This window comes from Pteropus vampyrus, unplaced genomic scaffold, assembly GCF_000151845.1.
Source record: "Pteropus vampyrus isolate Shadow unplaced genomic scaffold, Pvam_2.0 Scaffold74, whole genome shotgun sequence".
Taxonomy (NCBI): domain Eukaryota; kingdom Metazoa; phylum Chordata; class Mammalia; order Chiroptera; family Pteropodidae; genus Pteropus; species Pteropus vampyrus.
Genome location: NW_011888855.1, coordinates 8,599,203 through 8,621,368, shown reverse-complemented (window position 1 = coordinate 8,621,368; position 22,166 = coordinate 8,599,203). Strand labels below are relative to the sequence as shown.

The 22,166-nt window shown below is 35.8% G+C and overlaps 2 protein-coding genes across 26 annotated transcripts in view; one reads left to right on the top strand and one right to left on the bottom strand.

Annotated features, from left to right (window-relative positions):
• KLHL3 (kelch like family member 3) overlaps window positions 1–22,166 on the top strand; it is a 233,262-nt gene that overhangs the window by 58,776 nt on the left and 152,320 nt on the right. For 23 of the 25 annotated variants that reach the window (XM_023531950.1, XM_023531951.1, XM_023531949.1 and 20 more), the window contains one exon: window positions 18,023–18,098. In XM_023531950.1, the coding sequence (XP_023387718.1) occupies window positions 18,088–18,098 (11 nt within the window). In that variant the 5' untranslated portion in view covers window positions 18,023–18,087. Of the gene's footprint in view, window positions 1–1,699; window positions 1,830–18,022; window positions 18,099–22,166 lie in introns of all 25 variants that reach the window. The other 2 variants (XM_023531954.1, XM_023531960.1) reach the window with 1 other exon arrangement.
• Window positions 8,616–9,731, bottom strand: LOC105293652 (neuropeptide Y receptor type 6-like). Its single transcript, XM_023531963.1, has one exon. It carries the CDS (start codon window positions 9,729–9,731, stop codon window positions 8,616–8,618), a length of 1,116 nt encoding a protein of 371 aa, XP_023387731.1.

Here is a 22,166-nt window from a genome sequence, read left to right as displayed (position 1 = left end):
CAGACATGTACTAGTTAGTATCTTATGGTTTTAATTTAGATTTCTCCAATGGTTAATGAGCATGAACATCTTTTCATACACTTATTTGCCATCTGTATATCTTCTTTGGTGAAATGTCTGTTCAATTTTTCTGCCCATTTAAAAAATTGTGGTTTTTTTTTTTTATTATTAAATTTTCAGGATTCTATATATTTTGGACACAAGTCATATCAAATATATGCTTTGCAAATATTATCTCACAGTTTGGCTTGTCTTTTCATTCTTTTATCAGTCTTTCATGAGAAGTTTTACATTTTGATGAGGTCCAGTTTATCATTTTGTTCTTTAAAGGGATATATGTGCTTTTGATGTTGTATCTGAGAAATGTTTGTCTGATGCAAGATCACAATGTTTTATCCCCCTAAGTTTTCTTCTCTAAGTTTTATAACTTAAACTTTTACATTTAGATCTGTGATCCATTTGGGTTTTTATACTGTAAGAGGTATGAATCAAAGTTTTTTTTTTTTGCATGTGTATATCCAGTTGCTCCAACTGTTTTTTGAAGAATACTTTGTGTATAATTTTTCAGATTTAAAAAAATCTTTATGAGCACAGGTGGTTCCATTTTACAGATAAGGAAACAGGCTTGGGGAAGTAAAGTGACTTGCCCAAGGCTGTATAATTAGTGTTAGACCTAGGCTTAGAACCCAAGTCTACTGATGCCCAGTCCATTAGTTTGTTCACTGTGTTGTCTTTTTATTTAACCTTTTCAAGTACCCTGTACTTGAGTATTATCATACTGCCTATTTTTTTTAGAAGAGAACTGAGACCTAAATGAGGACCATCCTTCAGAGACCGTATTGTGAAGGCACTTAGCTCTCAGACCACATCCTCTTATTATTCTCCCCTCATTCACTGTGCTTCAGTCTCCTCGCCTTTCCTTGAATCCACCAGGCCCACTTCTGCCTCAGGGCTCTTGCATTTGCTCCACCCTCTTCCTAGACTCTCTTCTGTCAGCCATCTGCATGTCTTGCTTCCTTATCTCCTTTAAGTCTGTGCTCAAATGTCACCTCAGTGACATTTATTTAAAATTATTTAAAATTGCAAGCTCTTCCTTCAGTAATCTGTGCCCTGCCCCATCCATACAGTATTCTATAGTCAGATTGTACAGCCAGGTTCCTCCCATGGGATGACCAGAGATTTTCTGTCAGAGTGATAGCAAGGCTGTGGCTGATTGACGGTAGAGAGGCTTTTTCTACATGGTTAAGGTTAAGGAAAGATGTTGAAAGCAGCTCAAAATCATCTTCCTTTTTTCTCCCATCATCTTTAGGAATTTAGAGTAATCTATAGATGTTTAGCCCAACTTTCTGATCTGGGTCTGACTCATGTTAATTTATAGAATAGCAGCCTCATTAGGACTTATATAGGTGTCAGAGATTTTAATATTGCTACTATTTCTTTAGTCCCTTCTTGGGCCAGGCATTGTATATACATTATTTTCAATTCTCACAACAGTTCAGCAAGACAGAACTTATTCTCTTTCTTAAGTACATAACTCTAGGGCTAGGGATGTTAAAGAAGTTTGTCTCAGTTCACACAGTGTAAATGGTAGGGCCAAGATTCAAACCCAGGGCTGGATGCCTCAAAACCTGAGCTTTTCTCGCTATGCTTTGATAATGTGTTTCCACTTTCTTTTTCATATCTCCTCATCTAAAAGCAGTATCATCAGGTAACTTCTGGAGCATGGAGGTAAATAAGGAAGGCTGTTCCAACATCATCTCTACATCTCTTTCTGGAAGGAAGACAACAGAGATCCCTTTTTATACATGGCGGAACTGAGGCACTGAGGGGTTAAGTATCATGCTTAGGGCTACAATATATAAGTCTTTGGAAGAGTTGAGATGAAAGTTCCTGGCTTCCAGGGACCTTGTTTGACAGTCCATGTCCCACCAACACCAGAGACAATTTTATTGTAGGACTGAACGAATGAGCAAGTGGCTGCTCTTTTTGGCCTCTCAGAAGGATGAAGTAAACATCTGAGAACTGTGAGCTGTTTCCTACCAGTTGCTTATGGAGGAATTGAGGTCCCTCCACACAATACTGTAGGTCTGGGTTCCACTGAATTATTAACTTATAAGCCATGTTCCAGACTCATTCTACCAAGCTAGATGCCCCAAAATTAGATTTAACATCTGTTTCTGAGAGCTCCTTAGCTGAAGTTCTTCCAGAATTAACTTTGAAATCCTGGTTTTATACTTCTTTTCCCAATTCCCTGAAATCAGAGAGAGTGTTTACATGGGTAAGGATGGGCTTTGTCTGAAAATTTTCTTGAAGTGTTCCGTGATTATAGCAAGTGTGAGTTAGCTTATGCCTGTCTCTTTCTAGGGGCCTGTGATGCTACTGCTGAAGTTTCTGATCAGTTTGGGGTGGCTGAGAATATGCTTATTCTGTGTAGTAAGATGAATGGGTACCATTTGGACACCCATTCCCCTAGAAGATTTTCAACAGACTGGCAGGGTCCAATGGTATAGCAGACAGAGCTATTGGTCAGTGCCAGTCAGAGATGCCGGACTTCAGCTACAGCTTTGCACATTTACCAATTTGTATAATCTTTGTCAGTAATCAGGTACCCCCTGGGTTTCAGCTACAGCTTTGCACATTTACCAATTTGTATAATCTTTGTCAGTAATCAGGTACCCCCTGGGAGCTAGGGAATTAGATTTTAATGAAAAGGTATAGTCCCACTATGCCTCTTTCTAAACACTTATGTTGATATTGTCTAGATTACTTACAGTCCTCCCTCAAACAGTACATTCCTCAAGAGCAGAGAACCAGACTTACTATTCTCTTTATCTCCAATGTCTAACAAATGTCTAGGAAATGACAGTTGAAATAGGGTGGGATTTTAAACTGGATAGTCAGGATTTATCACTGTGTGCTTAAGTAATAGTTGCCTCATTTGTAAACTGGAGTAACGTTATCCACCTACAAAAATATTTTTAGGATTAAGTGAGTTAATGAGTGGAGGGACAAGATGAGTGACAGATGACTCTTTGGACTCTGTGATTCAGTAACACAGCTTAGAACAGAGAATTACAGAATTAAAAAGAACATAACCAGCTTCATCTCTGTGTGACTAAATCCTAACCATCTTTTGGATTTCAGTTTAAAAATTATTTTTTCCAGGAACATTCCCTTTCTACTTCTTGTCCCTATTCTACTCTAAACAGATTAGTTCCTTCTGTTAAGTGCCTTCGTACTATTGTATTCTTTATTATGACACTTGTCACAATTTACTTTTTAAAAAAGTGTCATCTCTAGTAGACTGTAAACTCCATGAGGTAAGGGAATTATGTCAACCTTGTTCACTGTTGTATTCAGTCACATAGTCAGTGTTTAAAATATTTATTGAATGAGTGATACATTTTACAGATGAGGAATTGGAAGCTTAGTAAGGATAATCAGTTTGCCCAGACTCTAAGACAGACCTAAGTCTTTTGATTTCTTGTACCATAGCTGCCTCATAGGCAGGCACTTTGGATCTTAGTTTTCTTCTTCTTCTTTTTTTTTTTTTAAGTTTTTGTCTTTTTCTCACCCATTTGAAAAATTTTTACAAATAATAGATGTTCCTAGAAGAATATTTAGAAAATATACATAAGCAAATAGGCAAAAAGAAAGAGGAAGAGAAGTTAGAAGCAAGATAGAACAAAGAGGAAAGAAATAGAGATAGGTCACCCAAAAGTCTAATCACCTGGGATAAACACTGTTAACACTGGAATATTTTCTTTCAGACATTTTTTTAGGTGCTATGCACAAATGTGTGTACATACACACACATATGTCTTTGTTTTCAAATTGCAGGAAATAGAAAGGTGTAAAACTTGAATTATCGGGAGACCTCAGTATAGTAACAGTGTCTAAGAGTCAGGGACTTCTGCTGCTGTCAAAAAAGCAGATCTTCTAGGATCCCAGGATGAGGAAAACTACCTTCAAATCAATAGCTCAACAACTTTTGCTTTTAGGTTCTCCCTTAGTGGAGAAGGATTCTTCTCCCTTAGTGGAGAAGAATTTGGTTCACTGAAAAAGACAAAGTTCTTCCATGCCTTGGCCTTTTTATAGAGTCTGGTTTTTCCTCTAATAGAGTCATAAAGGGGCCCACTCTCCTGGAGGCTGGTTGCCCTGGAAGACTGGCTTTTTTATTTCTAAAAGCTATTTGCTCCAAAAAACCTGTCAATTTAGTTAATTGGAAGTTAAAAGAGCATTTTCTTCCATTCCCAGGACTGGCCCATTTAGCTGACTCTTATTAGCACAGCTGTTATTGGCAAATAACGTTTGAACCATAAAAGTACACTTTGTCATTAAGCCTTCCCTGGAACCAAGGTGTGTTTTATATTTGTCTTCCTGCTACTGTAGATTTCCTAAGCACTGGCTTTTAGATTTCAAATGGAATTTGGTGTTCTGCTTCTTCAGGTACTAAGTCCTGAGATTTCAGGCCCCATTTACTCTTCAGGTCCATATGCCACTTCCAAGCAAAGATTTGTTATCCCCAGATTTATTCTACATCTACAGTTTGCAGATAATAATTGAGCCCCGACTTTGTGCCAGATGCCATACTTGGCACTGGAGCCACTACAGTGAATAAGACCCAGTTCCTGCCTTCAAAGAGCTTATGTCTTGTGGAGCAGGCATACATGGTTTTATGTGATAGGTATAAACGAGGTACTATGATAGCAGTGACTAGGGAGTCCTAACAACCTTGGGAGAGCAGAGGTGGTTAAGAAACATTTATACTGAGACCCAAAGGACCCAAGATTTGGCAGCTTATTGACATTACTATAATCGTTGTGTAATTAGGATTGTGTCTTTATACTTTCATTGGGTAATTAATAAAACAGGTTTGAAAATATTCAGACATTCAGTAAGTAATTACTGCCTAGCTTGTTTTTTAAGAAATAATTTTTTAAAATCTATGTGTTAAATGCTTTTTTCTTGCCTAATCTTGTCTTAAATAGTCTAAGGGGGCAGTGAGGGGCTGATATAGAAGGAATAAAGATGTAGGTCATGGTCTCTGAAAGTTCACAGTCTAGAAGAACAGATTTATATACCTAAAATAGAAAATAGCAGGAAATAGTCAATGCATGTGTTCCTGTCCCTAGCATGATACATCCTTTTACTTCCGCTGCAGGGGAAACACTATCCCAGCTTCAACAAGGAGTTTGATGTAGACACAGAAATATGGGAAGAGACTTGCTTTGCCTTCCTTAGCCCACTGGAAATATTCGTCATCTTTCTCCAGTTTATTGCCTGAGCATATGTATTGCATAGGTGACTTCAGGGAGGAAAGAAATTGGTATATCAATCTTGAAATACTCCCCTCTCCCTCATCTAGTATATATCCTTTTCTTTTCCCCAGTGTATTCTCACTTAACGGGTATAAAGATGAGTCCTCCTTTGATGTTAACTCTGCCTTCAGTTACTCTCAACTTTCTTTTAGACAGTTTTCAAACTAGCCAGAAGGAAAGCTTTCAAAACCGAGACATTGAATTATCTCTTTGGTGTCTTGTAAATTCTTTAAAAATTTTTTAAAATATACATTTATTTTTTAAATTATAGTTGACATACAAATATATTATAAATTCTTTAAAGTCTCAACTACATCATTAACTCTTTAAAGTAACTTTTTCTATACTGAATACAGTGCTAAGTACACAGTAAGAACTTAATATATTTTTCTTGATTTATTATTCTACAAAAAACAAAGCTTACAGGAAGAGAGATTGACTCCTTTCATTGGGCTGATGAACTATCTTGTTCATGCTCAGCGCAGGGTAGGGAGCAGCTTCTTTTAGTTGAAGCCTGATGCATGTTACTTTGTCAACTTATTATATCTTTTTCCGAACATCACATTTTTCATTGAAGAAAAATGTGAACCATACACATTTAAACCACATTTGGGTATCCTTTATTTTGAATCATTTATTATGTTGTTGATTCTGTTAGAAATTGTCTGGGCTTTACTCCTGGAGGATCTTTAGAAGTAAGCAGAGAAAAAACTTAAGGGACTTGTTGCAAGGATGCTTTTAGTATTTTCTCATTCAGCTCTGGTCACTGGACAGACACATTCAGAATAGTTAAGGTACTAATTTTTTTTTTTTAACCCATGGGGCAGGTTGCCTCCCCTCCCCCTAACCTGTACTAATTTTTTGAGGGCATAAATATTTACTTATCCCACTAATAGTCCTCTTTTCTGGAAACTTAAAGATAAGAGACATTTCTCTCAATCCAAAATGATTTGAGATTGGGGGATCGAGGAACAGGTTTTTGAAACACTGACTAGAGGAAACTGTGATTCTAGGGCTACATCATGAAGTTCTAATCTCAGATTCCTAAAAGGGAAAATACAAGCCCATCTGGCAATTGGGGAGAGGCAAGTGAGAAAACGAGGCCTTATTTCATTCAGCAAATGGCTTAACAGTAGATCATATTGATGTGGACCACCCGCAGATATTGCAAAAACAGGAAATAAGATTGACTTTCTTGAAATCTTTTCTTGTTTCCTCTCAAAAATGAGTTTTACTGTCAGTGGGTCCCCACAACACCTGGTTAATATTTGCATTATACTTTCTTAAGTAACTAATTATAAACCTGTGCTCTGCTACCTGTCAGTATGTAAACCTCTTAAGGGTAAAGACATTCCTTAAAAAGTACATTTAATTCACTACTTTTTGAGGTAAAAATAAACATAAAAAGACAATTATTGATATAGTTATATCATTAGTGACTTTTGTTTCACTAAAGCTCAAGGAAAGTTTAGATGAAACGATAAAACAGTTTTACAGGAGAAGGAAATAGCTCTTATTATGGTGCCAGAAAGAACACCATAATATTTAATCATAGATTGGAGATCTCTTCTGAATGTTCAGGGTGGGGACCAGGGTTAGAGGAGCCTGCGTGTATATGTGGGGGTGAGGAGAGTGAGTGGTATCAGACGTCTTTCCCTGCTTTCAGTGGCTTGGTCAGAATCGTTTCAGTAACAGAAACTAGAATCAATATATCTTTATCAAGTGAGTAAAATATTGCATTGGTCTTAATTATAAGACTAGTCTCCATCTGTCAGAAGAGATAGAAAGGTTATGGAGAGTTGACTTCTTTCTGGGTTAAGGGGCTACAGTCCTGTACCTTTAGGATTCTAAGCTGACACCATTTGAAACTAGTTTTTAGATAAGAATTTTTATTTGTGGCTAATATTGTGAGACTATTACATTTTATTGCATTTTGGTGCTTTTTATTGCACTGCATTTTATTGCAGTGCTTTTGTTGTTCATTTTACCCAAAATGATATAACAGAAAGAATAGAAATCCCAAAGAGAAAGAAAAGGTAGAGAGAGGGAGGGAAGAAGGAAGGGGACAGAAAGAGAGCGGGTGGAGAGAGAGAAAGAGATCTTTGAGGAGGGGTAAATATGAAGTCTACTGCATAAGGAAAAAACACAATAGAAAAATCACAGCTATTCAGAAAAATGTTACTTTTATTCAAAAGGTAGAAGAAAATACAGTTACATTTTAAACATACCATTAAGCTGCAGCTCAAATTTAATAGTATAAGGGGTATTTATTGGAAGAGATTAAGCTGATTATGATTTAGTAGAAGTCACAAGCTAATGGCTATTTGAACAGTAGCTTAGTATTCTTTTTGAAAACAATCTAGCTGATTCTCCCATGTAAGTGACTCTGGGGATGAAGGATATTTTTTAAATGTTTAAGTCATAAGATTTAAGAGTGGTTCTAAAAAATCTGGAGCTAAATATAAAAGTGCTACTAATGATGCCCCTCAGACCCAATGATAGAATCATAATTACCTCTATTTAATATACATAAAGAATTAAGGATAAAAAGCCATCTTGCAATGAAAGCTCTATCTATATTGGCCATTAATAAGTTAGTTAATGTGATTTCTAGTATAATTGGAGTGTAAAAGATTTTGTGGCTAGTTCTAGTGGTGCTAATAGCATTGTTAGTGGAGAAAATGTGCTGTTATCGAAAACTAGAGAATCTGATTCAAGCATTGGAAGTAATTATAATACTTAGTTTAAATATTAAGTTAAAACTATTCGTTTAACTTCTAATACAAACTTACTTTCTTAGCTAATTAAGAAATTATGATGGGGGCTATCTGACTTTGTTAATTAATTGAATAATTACATGGTTAAAAGTTACAATTTCCATATCTGCAAGTGAAATTGCTTCAACACTAAGGAGGTGGTATAGCATTATTTTTACTAGGTGTATCATTAGTAATAACTTTTATGGATATTCTGTTGAATATAGAATATATTCAACTTTGTTCCCCAGCCGTCAATACTGCTTGTTTCACTTGCTTTCTCACTGTCATTCTTTGCCATAAACAATGGCAACTAGGTTGTTTGAGTTATTCTCCAAATTAAAAAAAAGAGTGGTGTGTGTGTGTATGTGTATGTGAGCAATATGACACAGACAGGTCTGTCCTTCAGCAAAACTGGTAGCATAAATTTGCTCTTTTTATGGTTCAGGCTTCTCCTTTATGCATCTTGCCCTATCCCCAGCCATTACCTCTCTATCTCCCATTCAAGAAGGGCTTTAGTATTAAGTATCAACAATTTTTATATACCTGTTGACGTAGGAGCCAGTCTTAATGATCCTTTGGATTCATCTGTGTGCATAGTGGAGATGGCAATATTTTCATATCTTTCCCGAGGTGTAAAGCACCAGCAGTGATGAATAAGCACCACCAGGTCCTTCTGGAAATTTTTGTTGAGAAAGCCATAAAAGAGAGGGTTTATACATGTAGAAACCATAGCAATCAAGTGGCAGACTACAAATACCAGGTCATGGTGGCAGCTCATCAGCACCTCGTGATACCAGTCAAAGATGACATTGAAGATATTCAAGGGCAACCAGCAGGCTCCAAAAGTCACTACAATGGAGATCAACATAGTGTTAATCCTCTTGTTCTCACTGAACCGGCTTTTACTTTCTCTTTTCCTGTCCACCTTTCCATTTCTCCTGTGGAGGCAGATAACAATCTTCAGGTAGCAGATGAGGATGAAACCCAGAGGGACACAATACTGGAGCATAAACATGGAGGTAGTAAAGAGGAGCTGGTTCATTTTGGAGGGCCAGTTCTCTACACAGGCTACCCGGTGGGTGTAGAAGTCAGTGGGGAGAGAGAGATTGTGGAAGGGCTCATCAGTGAGGTGGTAGGACAGGAAAAAAGGAATCGACATCAAAAAGGAAAATAGCCAAATTGTTGTGATACCCCAGTAGGCATGAGACACATTGGGCTTCCAGCCGCGGGGATTCACAATCAGCTGATATCTTTCAACAGCAATTAACACAAGTGAGAATATGGATACAGAAATGAAGACACTCTGCACATAGGAAGTGAGTTTGCACATGATATCTCCAAATATCCAGTGGTCCATCAGAGTGTAGATGACAGTAAAAGGGATGCACATGACACATACCAAGATGTCAGAGAGAGAGAGATTGGCAATCAGTATGTTGGTGACATTCTGAGTTTCTCTGTGTTTCTTGAAGATGATAATGATGAGAGAGAGGTTTCCGAAAAGGCCCACAATTAAGATTACAGTATAGGCTATGAGTAATGGGAGCAAGGCTAGAGGAGAGGGTCGACAGGACTCAAAGTAGAAAAATGCAGAGTTGTTGCTATTTGCATTGGTTTTATTAGATGCTGGATGGTTTAAGGAAGGTTCCATTTTGTCAGGGTTGTAAGAAAGCTTTTCTAAGCTTACTTGTATTATGGGTGGATAGTTTGACCATCAGTTCTTGGGAAGTGGCTTTGCTCTGAGGTTTCCAGAGAGTAATTAGTAGAGTTTAATCTTCCTTGATCTTTCTTTGTGCTTGATGGAAATGCATGAACGACTTGAGTATGCTCTTGAAATCCTAAAAAAATTAAACACAACCCAGAACATTAATGCAACTTTTTAACAACCTGGACAGTTCTATAGGTGTAACAGTGTCCCTGAGAGGTATCTAGAGGATCTCTCTATATCCTTGCCTTCCTCTCATCTCAGGTGCTTTCTTTTTTTTTTTTTTTTTCCCTTCAGCATAATTTTTTGAGCTAATGAGTAAGGAAATGTGATAGCGTTCTTTTAACTGTATAAGATAGCCCAAATATACATTTCTATCCATTACCTGTCTTGTGTGTGTGTGTGTGTGTGCTGTGAAGGCCAGAAGTACCATTTGGAGTTGAGTTTCAGTTGGGGCATCACTACTTGGTGTCTCTCTGACTTTGATGTAAATCAGTTACCCTTTCTGCTCAGTTTTCTTATCTGTAGATGGGGATAAACAATGTCTATTTGAGTTGTTGTGAGGATTAAATGAGATCATGTGACTAAATTTGTCCCTCAGCCCCAGCATAGAGCACATAATATGTATTAAGTGTACGTGCATGGAATAAAATTTTGTCAGCTCCGCTGCCCAGAATTAGTCTATAGCCTTTAGTCTGGGGGCTAGAATCATTCTTGCTATGGAATAGCATATGACTCCTCCTCCTCTTTGTACTTCTTCCACTCTCTGAGGCTGAAGTCATATTCTGTACAGACAGTTTCTGAGTACATTGCTCAAATTCTGGAGATCAAGGCAAGGTAGCCGGTGTCTAGTGAGCTATTACTCAGAATTAACTTTATTTAGAAAGTACTCTCCAATTCTTCCTCCCTCTGGGTCTCTTCTTCTGACTTTTAGAGGAGAAGGGGGCCCTGGTCCTATGGCCCAGCATGGCTTAGGGTGGTTAGGTATTCAGTGGAATTATTCATAAAAGGAAACACAACAGGCACGATAATCTCCCACCATTCTAAGTGCTGAGATTTCTGGCCCAAAGAGGACACTCTGAAAGAGGGCAAAGGAAAAAATACCCCTTATTTTGGTTTATTCTTTAGGAATTGGAGGAAAACAACATAAATAACATGGATAAAGGAAGATGAGCAATAGGAATGAAAGAGAACAAACTTTTATTTGCTGTTTGAAATTACCCTGGCCTGCTCTCACATTCTTTCTGGGTTCAAAGGCTTAGCAGATTCTTATTGGAAAGTAATCACCTTAAGAATACCTGTTACGTCTGATGTGGTTTTAACAATAGATACCACAGTGAAGAACACCATAAAAGTACTAAAGATGAATAGAAACCGTTGATAAAGAAGGCATGTTTTATAAAGAAAGACCCGGGGAACTGATCTGTGGCTCAGACGTGATATGGTGATAAGTAGAAATAGCAAAATTTAAAAACAATGGTATTTGAAATGAAGGTTTAGGGCTTGGATGATTCAGAGGTTCAACAGACCTAGATAGAGTTATTAGCTTTTGCCAAAGGAGAATGTCAAGACAGGTTTAAGCTCTTTATGACAGTCAGTAGAACTATACATGAGAACTAGAAAGCTTTGATTGTTTATTAGAGACCTTCTACCAAGCATGCTTCACTTGGAAGAAGAAAGGAATGAAAGGAGAATAGGCAATAATTACATATATAGGTTGGTAGGCTAGAATGAACACTAGACTTCCTGTCAGGAGACATGTCCTGCTGCTAACTGGTTTTGGGCAAGTCAGTCCCCTTCTCTGAGCCTCAATTTCTTCATCCTTCAAATGAAATTTTAAAAATGGTCTCCCTATTTTACACCTTAGTGTAAGGGTCAATGAAATAATATATTTAAAACATCCTATAACCTGTTAAACCCTGTAAATTCAAGTGCTTGTTAGTGTTATTATCCTTGTTTAATGTTTCAGTCATTTGGACTGAATTGATCTAACCTCCAACGTCCAGAGAGCTGTAAGTGCTTTCCTGTCTGCTGCACCATTTATTTCTCCAATATCAAATTTGCTGGAACAAGGTGGGATTTTTTTTTTTCCATTTCATAGATGGAAACCAAAGTACAGAAAGATTCAAGAGCTTAGCTAAAAGCCAAACAAAATTAGCAAAATCTTGTGCTTTTTTACCTTCCCAGCTCTTATTGTCTACAAGAAAGAAAAGCTTCCTATGACTCCTACAAAGATGGGTCTGAATAAATTTTCTCTTAACAGATGTGGAAGTACATACAATTTTGCGGAGTTCTTATTAGATTGGTAATAGAGATGGGAATAAACATCAGGAACCCTTGTGTTGCCCATTTTGGGTTGTTTGGGCTGAGTAAATGGGATTCACTCACCACCCTGCAACAGCTGGTCTGCCTCTTCGTAGAGACCCCTCTACCCTGAGCTGATTAGTAGCAAAGTACAAATTAACTCCCTAGTCTATACAGTCCTATTGAGGCTTGAAGCTCAGAAAAGCCAGAAGATTAGATGGGCTTCATCTGGGAGGGAATCAAAGGAGAGTACTGGAGATACATTGTCCAGTGCCCTCTACTACACAGTACAGAGAATAGTAACAGGAAATCCCCAATATGGACTTTTTAATGGCAAGGTGGGATTTACACTTTACATAATTTGTAATTATTAAGTTAAAATATTTAAATCCTGCCTATCTGGGGGCAAAATAATGCTAAGCCTTGATTCACAAAAAGTTTTTGGGATACATTTCTATTTTAGGAAAGTTCATCTTTGGCTCTTTCTGTTGGAAATGAGGGAAGTGAGATCTGAAATTACCAAGTGAGATTTTGCCCCAAAATACGATTAACATATGGCATATGTTGGTAGTCTTCAAACCTTCAGCTTGATTATGTCTAGCTCATGAGGCACATGCCTTGAACTGGCTCCATTTATGCCTTTTCATGTAAAAGTACATTACATTACACATTTTTTGGTAGTTTTGTGTTTAAAAGTTTCAAGATGAACAAAATAAGAGCATTATACTCCACCAAAGTCTTCATATGCATATATATTTCTGTATCTGAATGTTTTTTGTTAGTGTATGTCTTTTTCTATGTCTCTATTCAAACGACTCTTTTTTTTTTGGTGGGGGTAATGTTAGGGGTAGAGTTGATGTGCGTCTGTCCTTTGGTATCTCTGCGTTTTTACTTTACCTCTCACCGTCGTCGTCTTTTCTGCCGGTCTCATTCTCTTCTGTTTCCCCCTTTCCCTTAATTGTCCATAACCCAGAAAAACTAAAGCATATTTTAGATTATCTGTTATATTTCATTTGGTGCTATGGTGTTTTGACCTAGAAGAGACTAGAGGTATTCGAATATACCCTCTCACTTGACAGATGTTGCAGCTTTGCAGTTAATTACTGGCAGAACAGGAACCAGAGCCCAAGTCTCTTGGCTCTCAGAGTTCCATACTCTTTTCACTATTTTTCCTGCTTCCAGTTTTATATTTCTTGAAGAAATTTCTGTATTTCTTGCTCTTAATATTAACAGCAGGTGAGTAGAACACTTTCTTTTATATTAAAAAAATCCTTATGTAATTTCAGGGAGTCCGTGGTCTTGCACAAAATGAAATTTTGCACACCCCATTCCCTTCTTATGTATACGAGGGTCCCAGAATAGGGCAGGAATACACTGCAAGCATCTCCCCAGTGGAATTCTCTTTTTCCTTAAACCTCCAGGAATACAGATTCGACAGCTGTGTTGATACGAATAACACTTCATACTTGTTTAGGGCTTAATGATTTTTAAAGTATTATCCCATTCATTAATTCGCTCAGGAATTTAAGTGCTGACAAGGTGGGCTATCTTACTTGATCTCTAGAACAGTTCTGTACTCTAGATAGGAATGATATTTTAATATTATCTGGAGTAGACAACTAAGTCACTGGCAACTAAGACCTACTGACTTTCTCATGGTTGCATAGTTAGTTGCAGACTAACTATGGAATAAGACTTCTACTTTCTAAACCATATACAAAGTAATATTTCTAGTTAATTTGATCATTTCGTTAACAAATCAATTAAATTATTTGTGCTCCATGAAAACAAACAGAACTAGATTCTCTGTAAAGTCACATCTTAGAGCTTTCCCTAAGAACAATGTACTATATTAAGTAACCACAAGAAGCATCAAGAAACAAATGCGTATTTTCTTATTACTTTATTAGAAAGTGTAATTGGCCTGGTTATTCTATATTATGCATTAAATATCTTTTCCCTATTCAACTAGTCACCCATTCCCCTGCAAAAAATTTTCACATCTATTTATTGCAGAAATATGTGCTGTCTTTCGAGATTTGGGGATAGTACTCGATTCACTTATTCTTTTATTACAAGTACTTTGATTTTATCTGCTGGAGAGATGGTCTGTTTTTCCTTCTGACAACTGAGTACATACGAAGTATTAGTGGAAAATGTATACATTTAATCTCCCAGTCTAATAGTTATTTTTAAAATCAGGCCAACACAGATTGTCTGAATTGGCTTTGATTTTCTATGAAGGTTCATTATTAAGCTTGTCATAATAGGGTTGTTGAGGTTTTTAATTCTTAAAAATAACAACACATTAAATGTATCAAGAAAGGAGTGCTAAACTCTGCCAATGAAAATAAGTATACCAGATTTTTAAGTTTATTTACAAACAGATAAAAAGTAAGTAAAACCCTATTGTGCCATTACTAGCATTTGGTGGGGTTTTTTTTTTTTTCCTGATAATTTTCTTACTATGGTGCATTCTAAAGCTATAGGGCTGTTTTACAGACCACATAGCAAGAAGACATTTGGTGTAATAAGGCCTGAAAACACGACAGTTCTAATTTTTAATAATCACATATTTTAAAGCTGGATTATTTTAACATGACAGAAACATTTGAAAAACATTTGCAGGATTTTTCTTTAGCATTTTAGAGGTTTGTTTCCCAATTTCTTACCTGTTGGAAATTTCTAGCTGTATTGCTGTAATTTTCATCTTCTACATGTTTTCTCTCTTCATTTCCATGATTATTTTTCTAAGTTTATTTCTCTGTCTAAAGATGACATGTTTGCTGCTTCTCTAAGTCACAACATTCCCTCTCCCTTCTTGGCTTATTTATCCACCAATCTACATTTCAGAAGCTGCTCTCTGAAGTTGAAATTATCACACAGAGGACTGAGCTCTGGAATCCAGTAGGATCTGAGGCCACTGAAGAGCCAGAAGGGAGGAGTCAGAAATTTAAACAGCAGTGATATTAGATGGAGCTGTTTAAAAGATATGTTCAAATGTCACTGTTAGTCCTCTCGTAGAGATAATAACAAGAGTGCATTTTGAAAATCTGTGGCATTTTCTGGCATATATTTGTACACACATATATAATCACATACATATGTACTTAAAACGTATTTTATGTATACATAAAATGCATATATGTGCTTAAAAAGTTACTTTGCCAAAATCAGACATTTGAATTAATTATTTCTGTAAAATTGTTAGTAAACATTAGCGATTATTCTGAGAGAATTTACTATCATTTAAGAGATGAGTTTTATCTTTGATTTTGCTATAATTTATGAGATTAATAAAAATAATTTTAAAATTAACCCTAAATTCCCTGGGAAATTATGGATGATTATGTAAGGTTTTTATCAACCACTTTGAAATTTACAGCTGAGCTGCCTAAATAAAAGTGGGGACTGAACAGCCTTCTTCTGTATTGAATACAAGAAGGGGGCTATTCAGCATTGTTACAAAGACTGAAAAAGTGAGATTTAGATTAAATATAAGAAATATTTATTTTTAATGAGAATGTTTGAAGGATTTGAGAAAGAAGGATGTAGAATATCAAGTGTGCTTGAAGATATCTTTGGCATCACTTTTGGATAGGCTAGTGACATTTTGAAATATTTCTTAACCCAAGGATTCAATGATAGAGCTCCAACTTTTAGAACAAAGCCATGCAAATCAATTGTTTCCTTACCCAATACACTAAACTAACTAATAAAAACTCAAAATTCTCAGCTGTCAACAACATTGGAATTGTATATCTGTGTTCTGTAGACCTTCGCTAGGCTGGGTGGAGAGGTGGAAGGGTGGAACCAGTGTGCACTGCATAGGTGGAAGCCAGTCTTTTCTGTAAGAACTTGAAGAGCAGATGTGGTCAAAGTAGTTCAGGACCTTCTTCCTAACCCAGTTACCTTTTAGTGGTAGCCCTATTACTTACTTACCTGTTTGTACTTGAAGTATAGAGAGCTGCAAATTTGGAAGACTGCAGGGCATATTGAAAAACATTAAATATCTTTTCCACACATAAAATACTGTCAAACACTAGCAGTGGCCACTGGGTTGGTGGATACTAAGAAATCATTTTAGTTGTCTGTGATGTTGGTGAAGATTTTGAGAGGCAGCCTCAGTTGGACAGAACTGACTCTGAACCTAGATTCTCCCATATTACCTCGCTGGTTCACCTTGAGCTTCTCTTTGAGCTTTTGATTTCTTTTTTTTTAATAAGGTGAATATATTGTAATCTATCTGGCAGGATTAGTTTGAAGCTTAATGATAGCACATAGTCAATATTCAGTAAGTGGTAGTTATTATTGTTTTTTAGAATTTCCCTTAATAGAAGTATATAATCTAGGTTAACCAAAGAAAATCTGAAATGAGTGTGAGAAATTAAGAAATAGTGAAACCAGAGTCATTTTTTAATTTTTAAGGGGATATTTGGTATAATCCTGTATTGTACTTATCGGTGATAAAATTAAGCAAAGAGTAGGGTTTTGTTTACCTCAGGTAAAATTCACTGTTTTAATTACAAAAGTTAGTTTATAGGCTAATAGCCTTGGACAGTAGGCAAAGTAGTTGATAAAAGTACCTAAAGAAAGAACTAAGTCTCTTATTTCTCCCATTTCTCCAGAGCCCTTGCAGCCTCAATATTTTCTCTCTCATTATATACTTTATTTTTAGTTATAAACCACATTTTGTTTTCAATCTGATATACCGTGGTAAGTGTAAACTGAAAACATCTGGTGATTTTTTGAGCCCATACCAATTTAGGGAAAATCAAGATTGAGGCGCATCTTGAAAAATATAAATATTATCATAACTCAGCGTCCCAGCCACCTATGTTATAGTTGATAGACTATACCAGAACCTTGGTGAAGAAAGGTTTTCTGTTTTTCCTCACCCTGCTGCAGCTGTCTTTACTTCTGTCAAGGACTCTTGACTTCTCATTATATGCCTTTTTTAAAAAGCTGTTATGATTAACTTGCTTGAATTAATTGTTTTTTTTTTTTTCATTAGATTTCCATAGACCCTTAGAGTGCTACCTTAAGACCTGGGAGAGAGGGGCCCCTATGCTGGATCTTGTACTTAGAGGATCCATACATCACAAACGCTAAAAAAAAATGTGTCATTTGGTATCTAGCACTCAGCACTGGCAGACCATAATTTGTAATCTAAATATTTAATGATTAACACCATTCAGGTTCCAGATACACTTCTCTCCATCACTTGCCCTATCTCCTTGAAACAAAAGGTGATTATGTCTGAATGTCATGAAGGTTATGGGCTGTTGATGTTGGTTATGGATATTGCTTTGAAGTATGGGGGGGAATTGAGTGGCAGAAGTTCTTAGGTGACTGAAAAGACAAATTAATTGACTTAGCATAAATGCAATAGATTCTTCCAGTAATGAACTGTCATTTCCCAGTACTGCTAACTCTCTATTTTCTTGTTTCTCTTTGTATTTCAATTTGTTGTTTTACTCAGAAAGTAGAGTGATATTTTTAACAGTGGTCCATGGCAGCTGATGAATATTTTGCCATATTCAACAACTCATGTTACTCTTAAATTTTATATATGAAGATGGAGTATCTGATGTCAATTGTTGACATAGGCAATAGATGAGCCTTGAACCTTAGAATTGTGCATAGTTCTATTTTTGTAAAAATATACAATAGCATTTAATTAGTTTTTTAAAAGAGTATATGAGTTTCAACTTTATTATAATAATTTTACTTAAAACTTGGTATTTGTTAATTATAATTTATATATTGCTTTTAACTTTATAGATAATGTAAAGCAGTTTAGAAAGAAGATAATTGAAAACATACAAAAAATTTTAATCTTTGATTTTTCACATTAAATATATATTTTTTCATGGCAAGAGCTTCAAATTTATATACTTTGAATAAATTATATTTTATTTTTAATCCTTTAGATCATTACTGGCAATATAATACAAATTATGAGGAAAGCTTATTCATAACAATGTAACTGATTTTGATGAAGTTAAGGTAAGAAAAATTTTATGGAATATATTATAATTTATGAATTATGTATGTCTTTTTTTTATTATTCATTGTTATATCCAGACATGTGTAATAATTCTTAAATTCAATATTCTTTGATATTTTATCAACTTGTAGTCATATAAAAATCATAGCTTTCTACACATTTTTTGTTTTGTCAAGTTATATGGATTAAACATTTTCTTTAATAGATTATTTTATAAATTTCAAATTTTTAGAGATATGATATAAGCTTTCATTTATCCTCTTGTCCTAGACTCTGCAAATATTAGGCATGAGTCTTCTTAGAAGTATCTTATTTGTTTATTTTAGAGTTCATTTATTTTAAAGTAAATATTTTTATTTCAAATGTAAGAACATTTTTAAGAACTTGGGAAATGGAATGAGGGGGAAAATCTTAGTATCACCTCTGTAATACAATCAATTTTAGAATTTTAAAGAATTACCTTTTCTAAAATGTGTCTTAAATCTAACCCTTTCTCTCCGTTGCTGTTCTACTCACCCTAGTCCAACTCATCATCATTCCTCATCAGGACTAAAGCAATAGTATAGTACTTGTCTCTCTACATTTTCTTTTACCTCCTCACAATCATTTCTCTGCATCATATCAGAGTGAATTTTGAGAAAATATAAATTAGGTCATTTCTTTACATAACACCTTTGACACTAATTGCAATTGTAATAAAATCAGAATTCTTTACTGTTGTTTACAAAGTCTTATATGATGTAAGTCCTGTCTGCCTCTCAGCTTTATCTCATTTCCCTTCCTCACAATCCAGCAAGTTCTTCCCAATTCTAGTTTTAAGGAGAAGTTTTAATAGAGGGCTGATGTCTTCTTCACTACAGGATGATTTCTGTGAGCTGGTGGCTAGCATGATTTTTAAATGGCAGCTAAAGTAATACTTTATTTTTTGACAATGCCTAATTTTATACCAATCTTATTATAAGATTCTATCTTCTCCTACCTCTCTTTCAGGTTTGGATGGGGGAGGGTGGAAGTAGGGGTAGAAACTGGTAACAAATCAGGAGATATTTCAAAGATACTACTTTTATAACAATATCTATTTTACAGATAGAGCATAATTCAACAAGTTTCCTATTGATGGTCTTCTCCACCCACCATTACAGACCATGCCCTATTATAAACAACCTTATTTGTGGCTAAATATTAGCCCACATTTATTTCTAGGAATTATCCTAAGGAAGTAACAGTCCGTGACACAGTGTTTGAGCATATTGGATATATTCTCATATTCAGACCTAATCAGTGTCCTATGATGTTATGGCAGACAAATATGTGAAAGCATAAAAATTTCCAAAAGAACTTTTTACTAGACTCATTTGGAATGTTGGGGTTAGTTAACTCCAAATTATATTCCTTTCATCTCTGTTATCCTTGGGTATTCCTCAAAATGCAAGCCCCGCCAGGCACCCTCTTGCCCATTCCATTCAGAGCTTCAAGGGTGTTTCTCAGAGAACATACGCATTCATTCGATCCTCAGTCAAGGATTCCATATTTATGAATTCACCTACTCACTAAAGTGTATTTGTAATCCACAAATCAATACTCATAATGCTTTCAGGGTCTTTGAGGACATGCACAGACTGGTGAAAAATTTGAAGCACCTAAGAGCATGTTCCTGGTTGAGGTCAAACAAGGCAACTCTTTTGCCTTCCTGTTTCATCTCTCATACCATAAACAAGTGTCTTTTTTTATGGTCTATTTAGTGCAATATTTTTCACATTGTTGTGCCTTTTGTTGGTGATTTTACCTTTTAAAATAGTCTCCCAAGTGTAGTGAGGTGCTGTCTAATGTTCTTAAGTGCAAGAAGGCTGTGATGTACTTTGCAGAGAAAATATATGTTAGATAAGCTTCATTCAGGCATGAGTGATACTGCTGTTGTTGTGAGTATATTAAATAAGGTATCTTTAAACAGAAATACTCAAACAAGGTTATGTATTGATTGGTTGATGAAAATTTGACTACATGCTCACAGGAACCTAATCCTGGATTTCTCTTAGGATCAGTGTTTCAGTATTCACTAATTCAGGGTTTGTGGCAACTTTATAGAATATAACTACCACAAGTAATGAGAATAGGCTCCACTTGTCTGTCTGTCTATCTATCTGTCTGTCTGTCTATCTATCTATCTATCTATCTACTTACCTGCATAACCTACCTTACCTACCTACCTACCTACCTACCTGCCTACCCTACATACTCTACCTATCCTACCTAACTTACCTAACCTACCTACCTACCTGCCTACCTATTTCTACATCCCCATTGCCATTTCAGACCATTTCTTTTCCAGCTTTGTGGCATTTCAGTCCATTTGGGTGTGCCCCTCTAACCTTTTACTTTGCTGTCATTTCTGATCTAGTTCATTATCTTCTCTCTCACCCCTGATCTTAAAGACTAATGTAATTGAATTTATCAATCCTTAGCACTTTTTGTATCCAATTTAACATATTCTTCCTCATCCTGAGGTCATGAAGTTATTCTAAAAGCTTTTCAGTTTTGACATTCATATTTAGGTTTATAATCTACTTGGAATTGATTTTTTATGATATAAGGTAGAAGAACAGTTTTATTTTGTTCTTAGATATATATGATTATCCCCAAATCATTTATTGAAAAGACAGTCTTCCCCTCTGCTATTTCACAGTGCCATCTGTCATTTATCAAAAGTCTGTGTATGCATAGGTCTATTTCTGGCTGTCTATATTGCTCTGTCTTTTCAATCACTCTTGTGTCGATATCTCACTATATTAATTACTATATTGTATTAGTTTTGATATCATAGAATAAGTCCTCCCAGTTTCTTCTTTCTTCTTCAAGTATCATGGCTCTTCTCTTTTTAATTGCTTTTTTCAAAATTTAAATTTATTTGGGTGACATTGGTTAATAAGATTATGTAAGTTTCAAGTGTACAATAATATAAAACGTCATCTTTATCTTGCATTATTTGCTTGTCACCCAAAGTTTAGTTTTCTAACACTGACAGGGACTGAAACTGAGGGTAGTGAGCGTGATTAAATATCTACAAGAAAATAAAAAGGCATTATTAAGGCTTTATATACAGCAGGGATAAAAGAGAATTAGACGCCACCTACTGGAAACCAAATGAAAAGTTCCTTCTTTACAGCAGGCTAAAGAGAGACCTGTATATAATAAATCTTCTTTCTAGAAAAAAAGCAGAAGACATTTCTATTAATTCCCAGGCAGAGAAATAGTCCATTAAACACTATGAACAACCAAGGTGACAAGCCATCTCAGAAAGAAAGAGAAATATCTCCAGAAAATAAGCTTACAGACATAGAAATATATGACTTAAATGACAGAGAATCCAGGATGGTACTTCTGAAAACACTCGGTGAGTTCCAAAACAAGTCTTATCGACAATTTCAGGAATTGAAAAAACACCTAGATGAGCAGAGCGAGGAGATTGAAACCCTCAAAGAGAACAGAATAGATCTTCTGGGGATAAGAAAAACACACTGCAAGAGTTGAAAACTGAAATAGCAAGCTTAGGAAATAAGAGTCGACCAAATGGAGGAAAGGATCAGTGATATCGAAGACAGAAATCTAGAAATAAATCAGAAGGAGGAAGAGAGAAACTGAAAAATGAAAAATAATGAAAGAGAAATACAAGAACTAGCTGATACCATCAGGAGAGGAAACATAAGAATAATGGGCATTATCGAAGGTGAGGAAAAGGAGCAGGGACTAGAAAGCATTTTCAGACAAACGGCTGACGAGAATTACCCAAATCTAAGGAATGAGCTGAAGCTTGGAATTCAAGGAGTCAACAGAATACCCAATTATCTCAGCCCAAAAAGGCCTTCACCAAGATACACTGTATTAAAATTATCAAAAATCAACGACAAAGACAGAATTCTCAGGGCAGCCAGGGAGAAGAAAACGGTAACTTATAATGGAAAACCCATTAGATTATCATCGGACTTCTCAGCGGAAACCTTACAAGCCAGAAAGGAGTGGAATCACATATTCAAAATAGTAAATGAAAGGAACTACCGGCCTAGAATAAT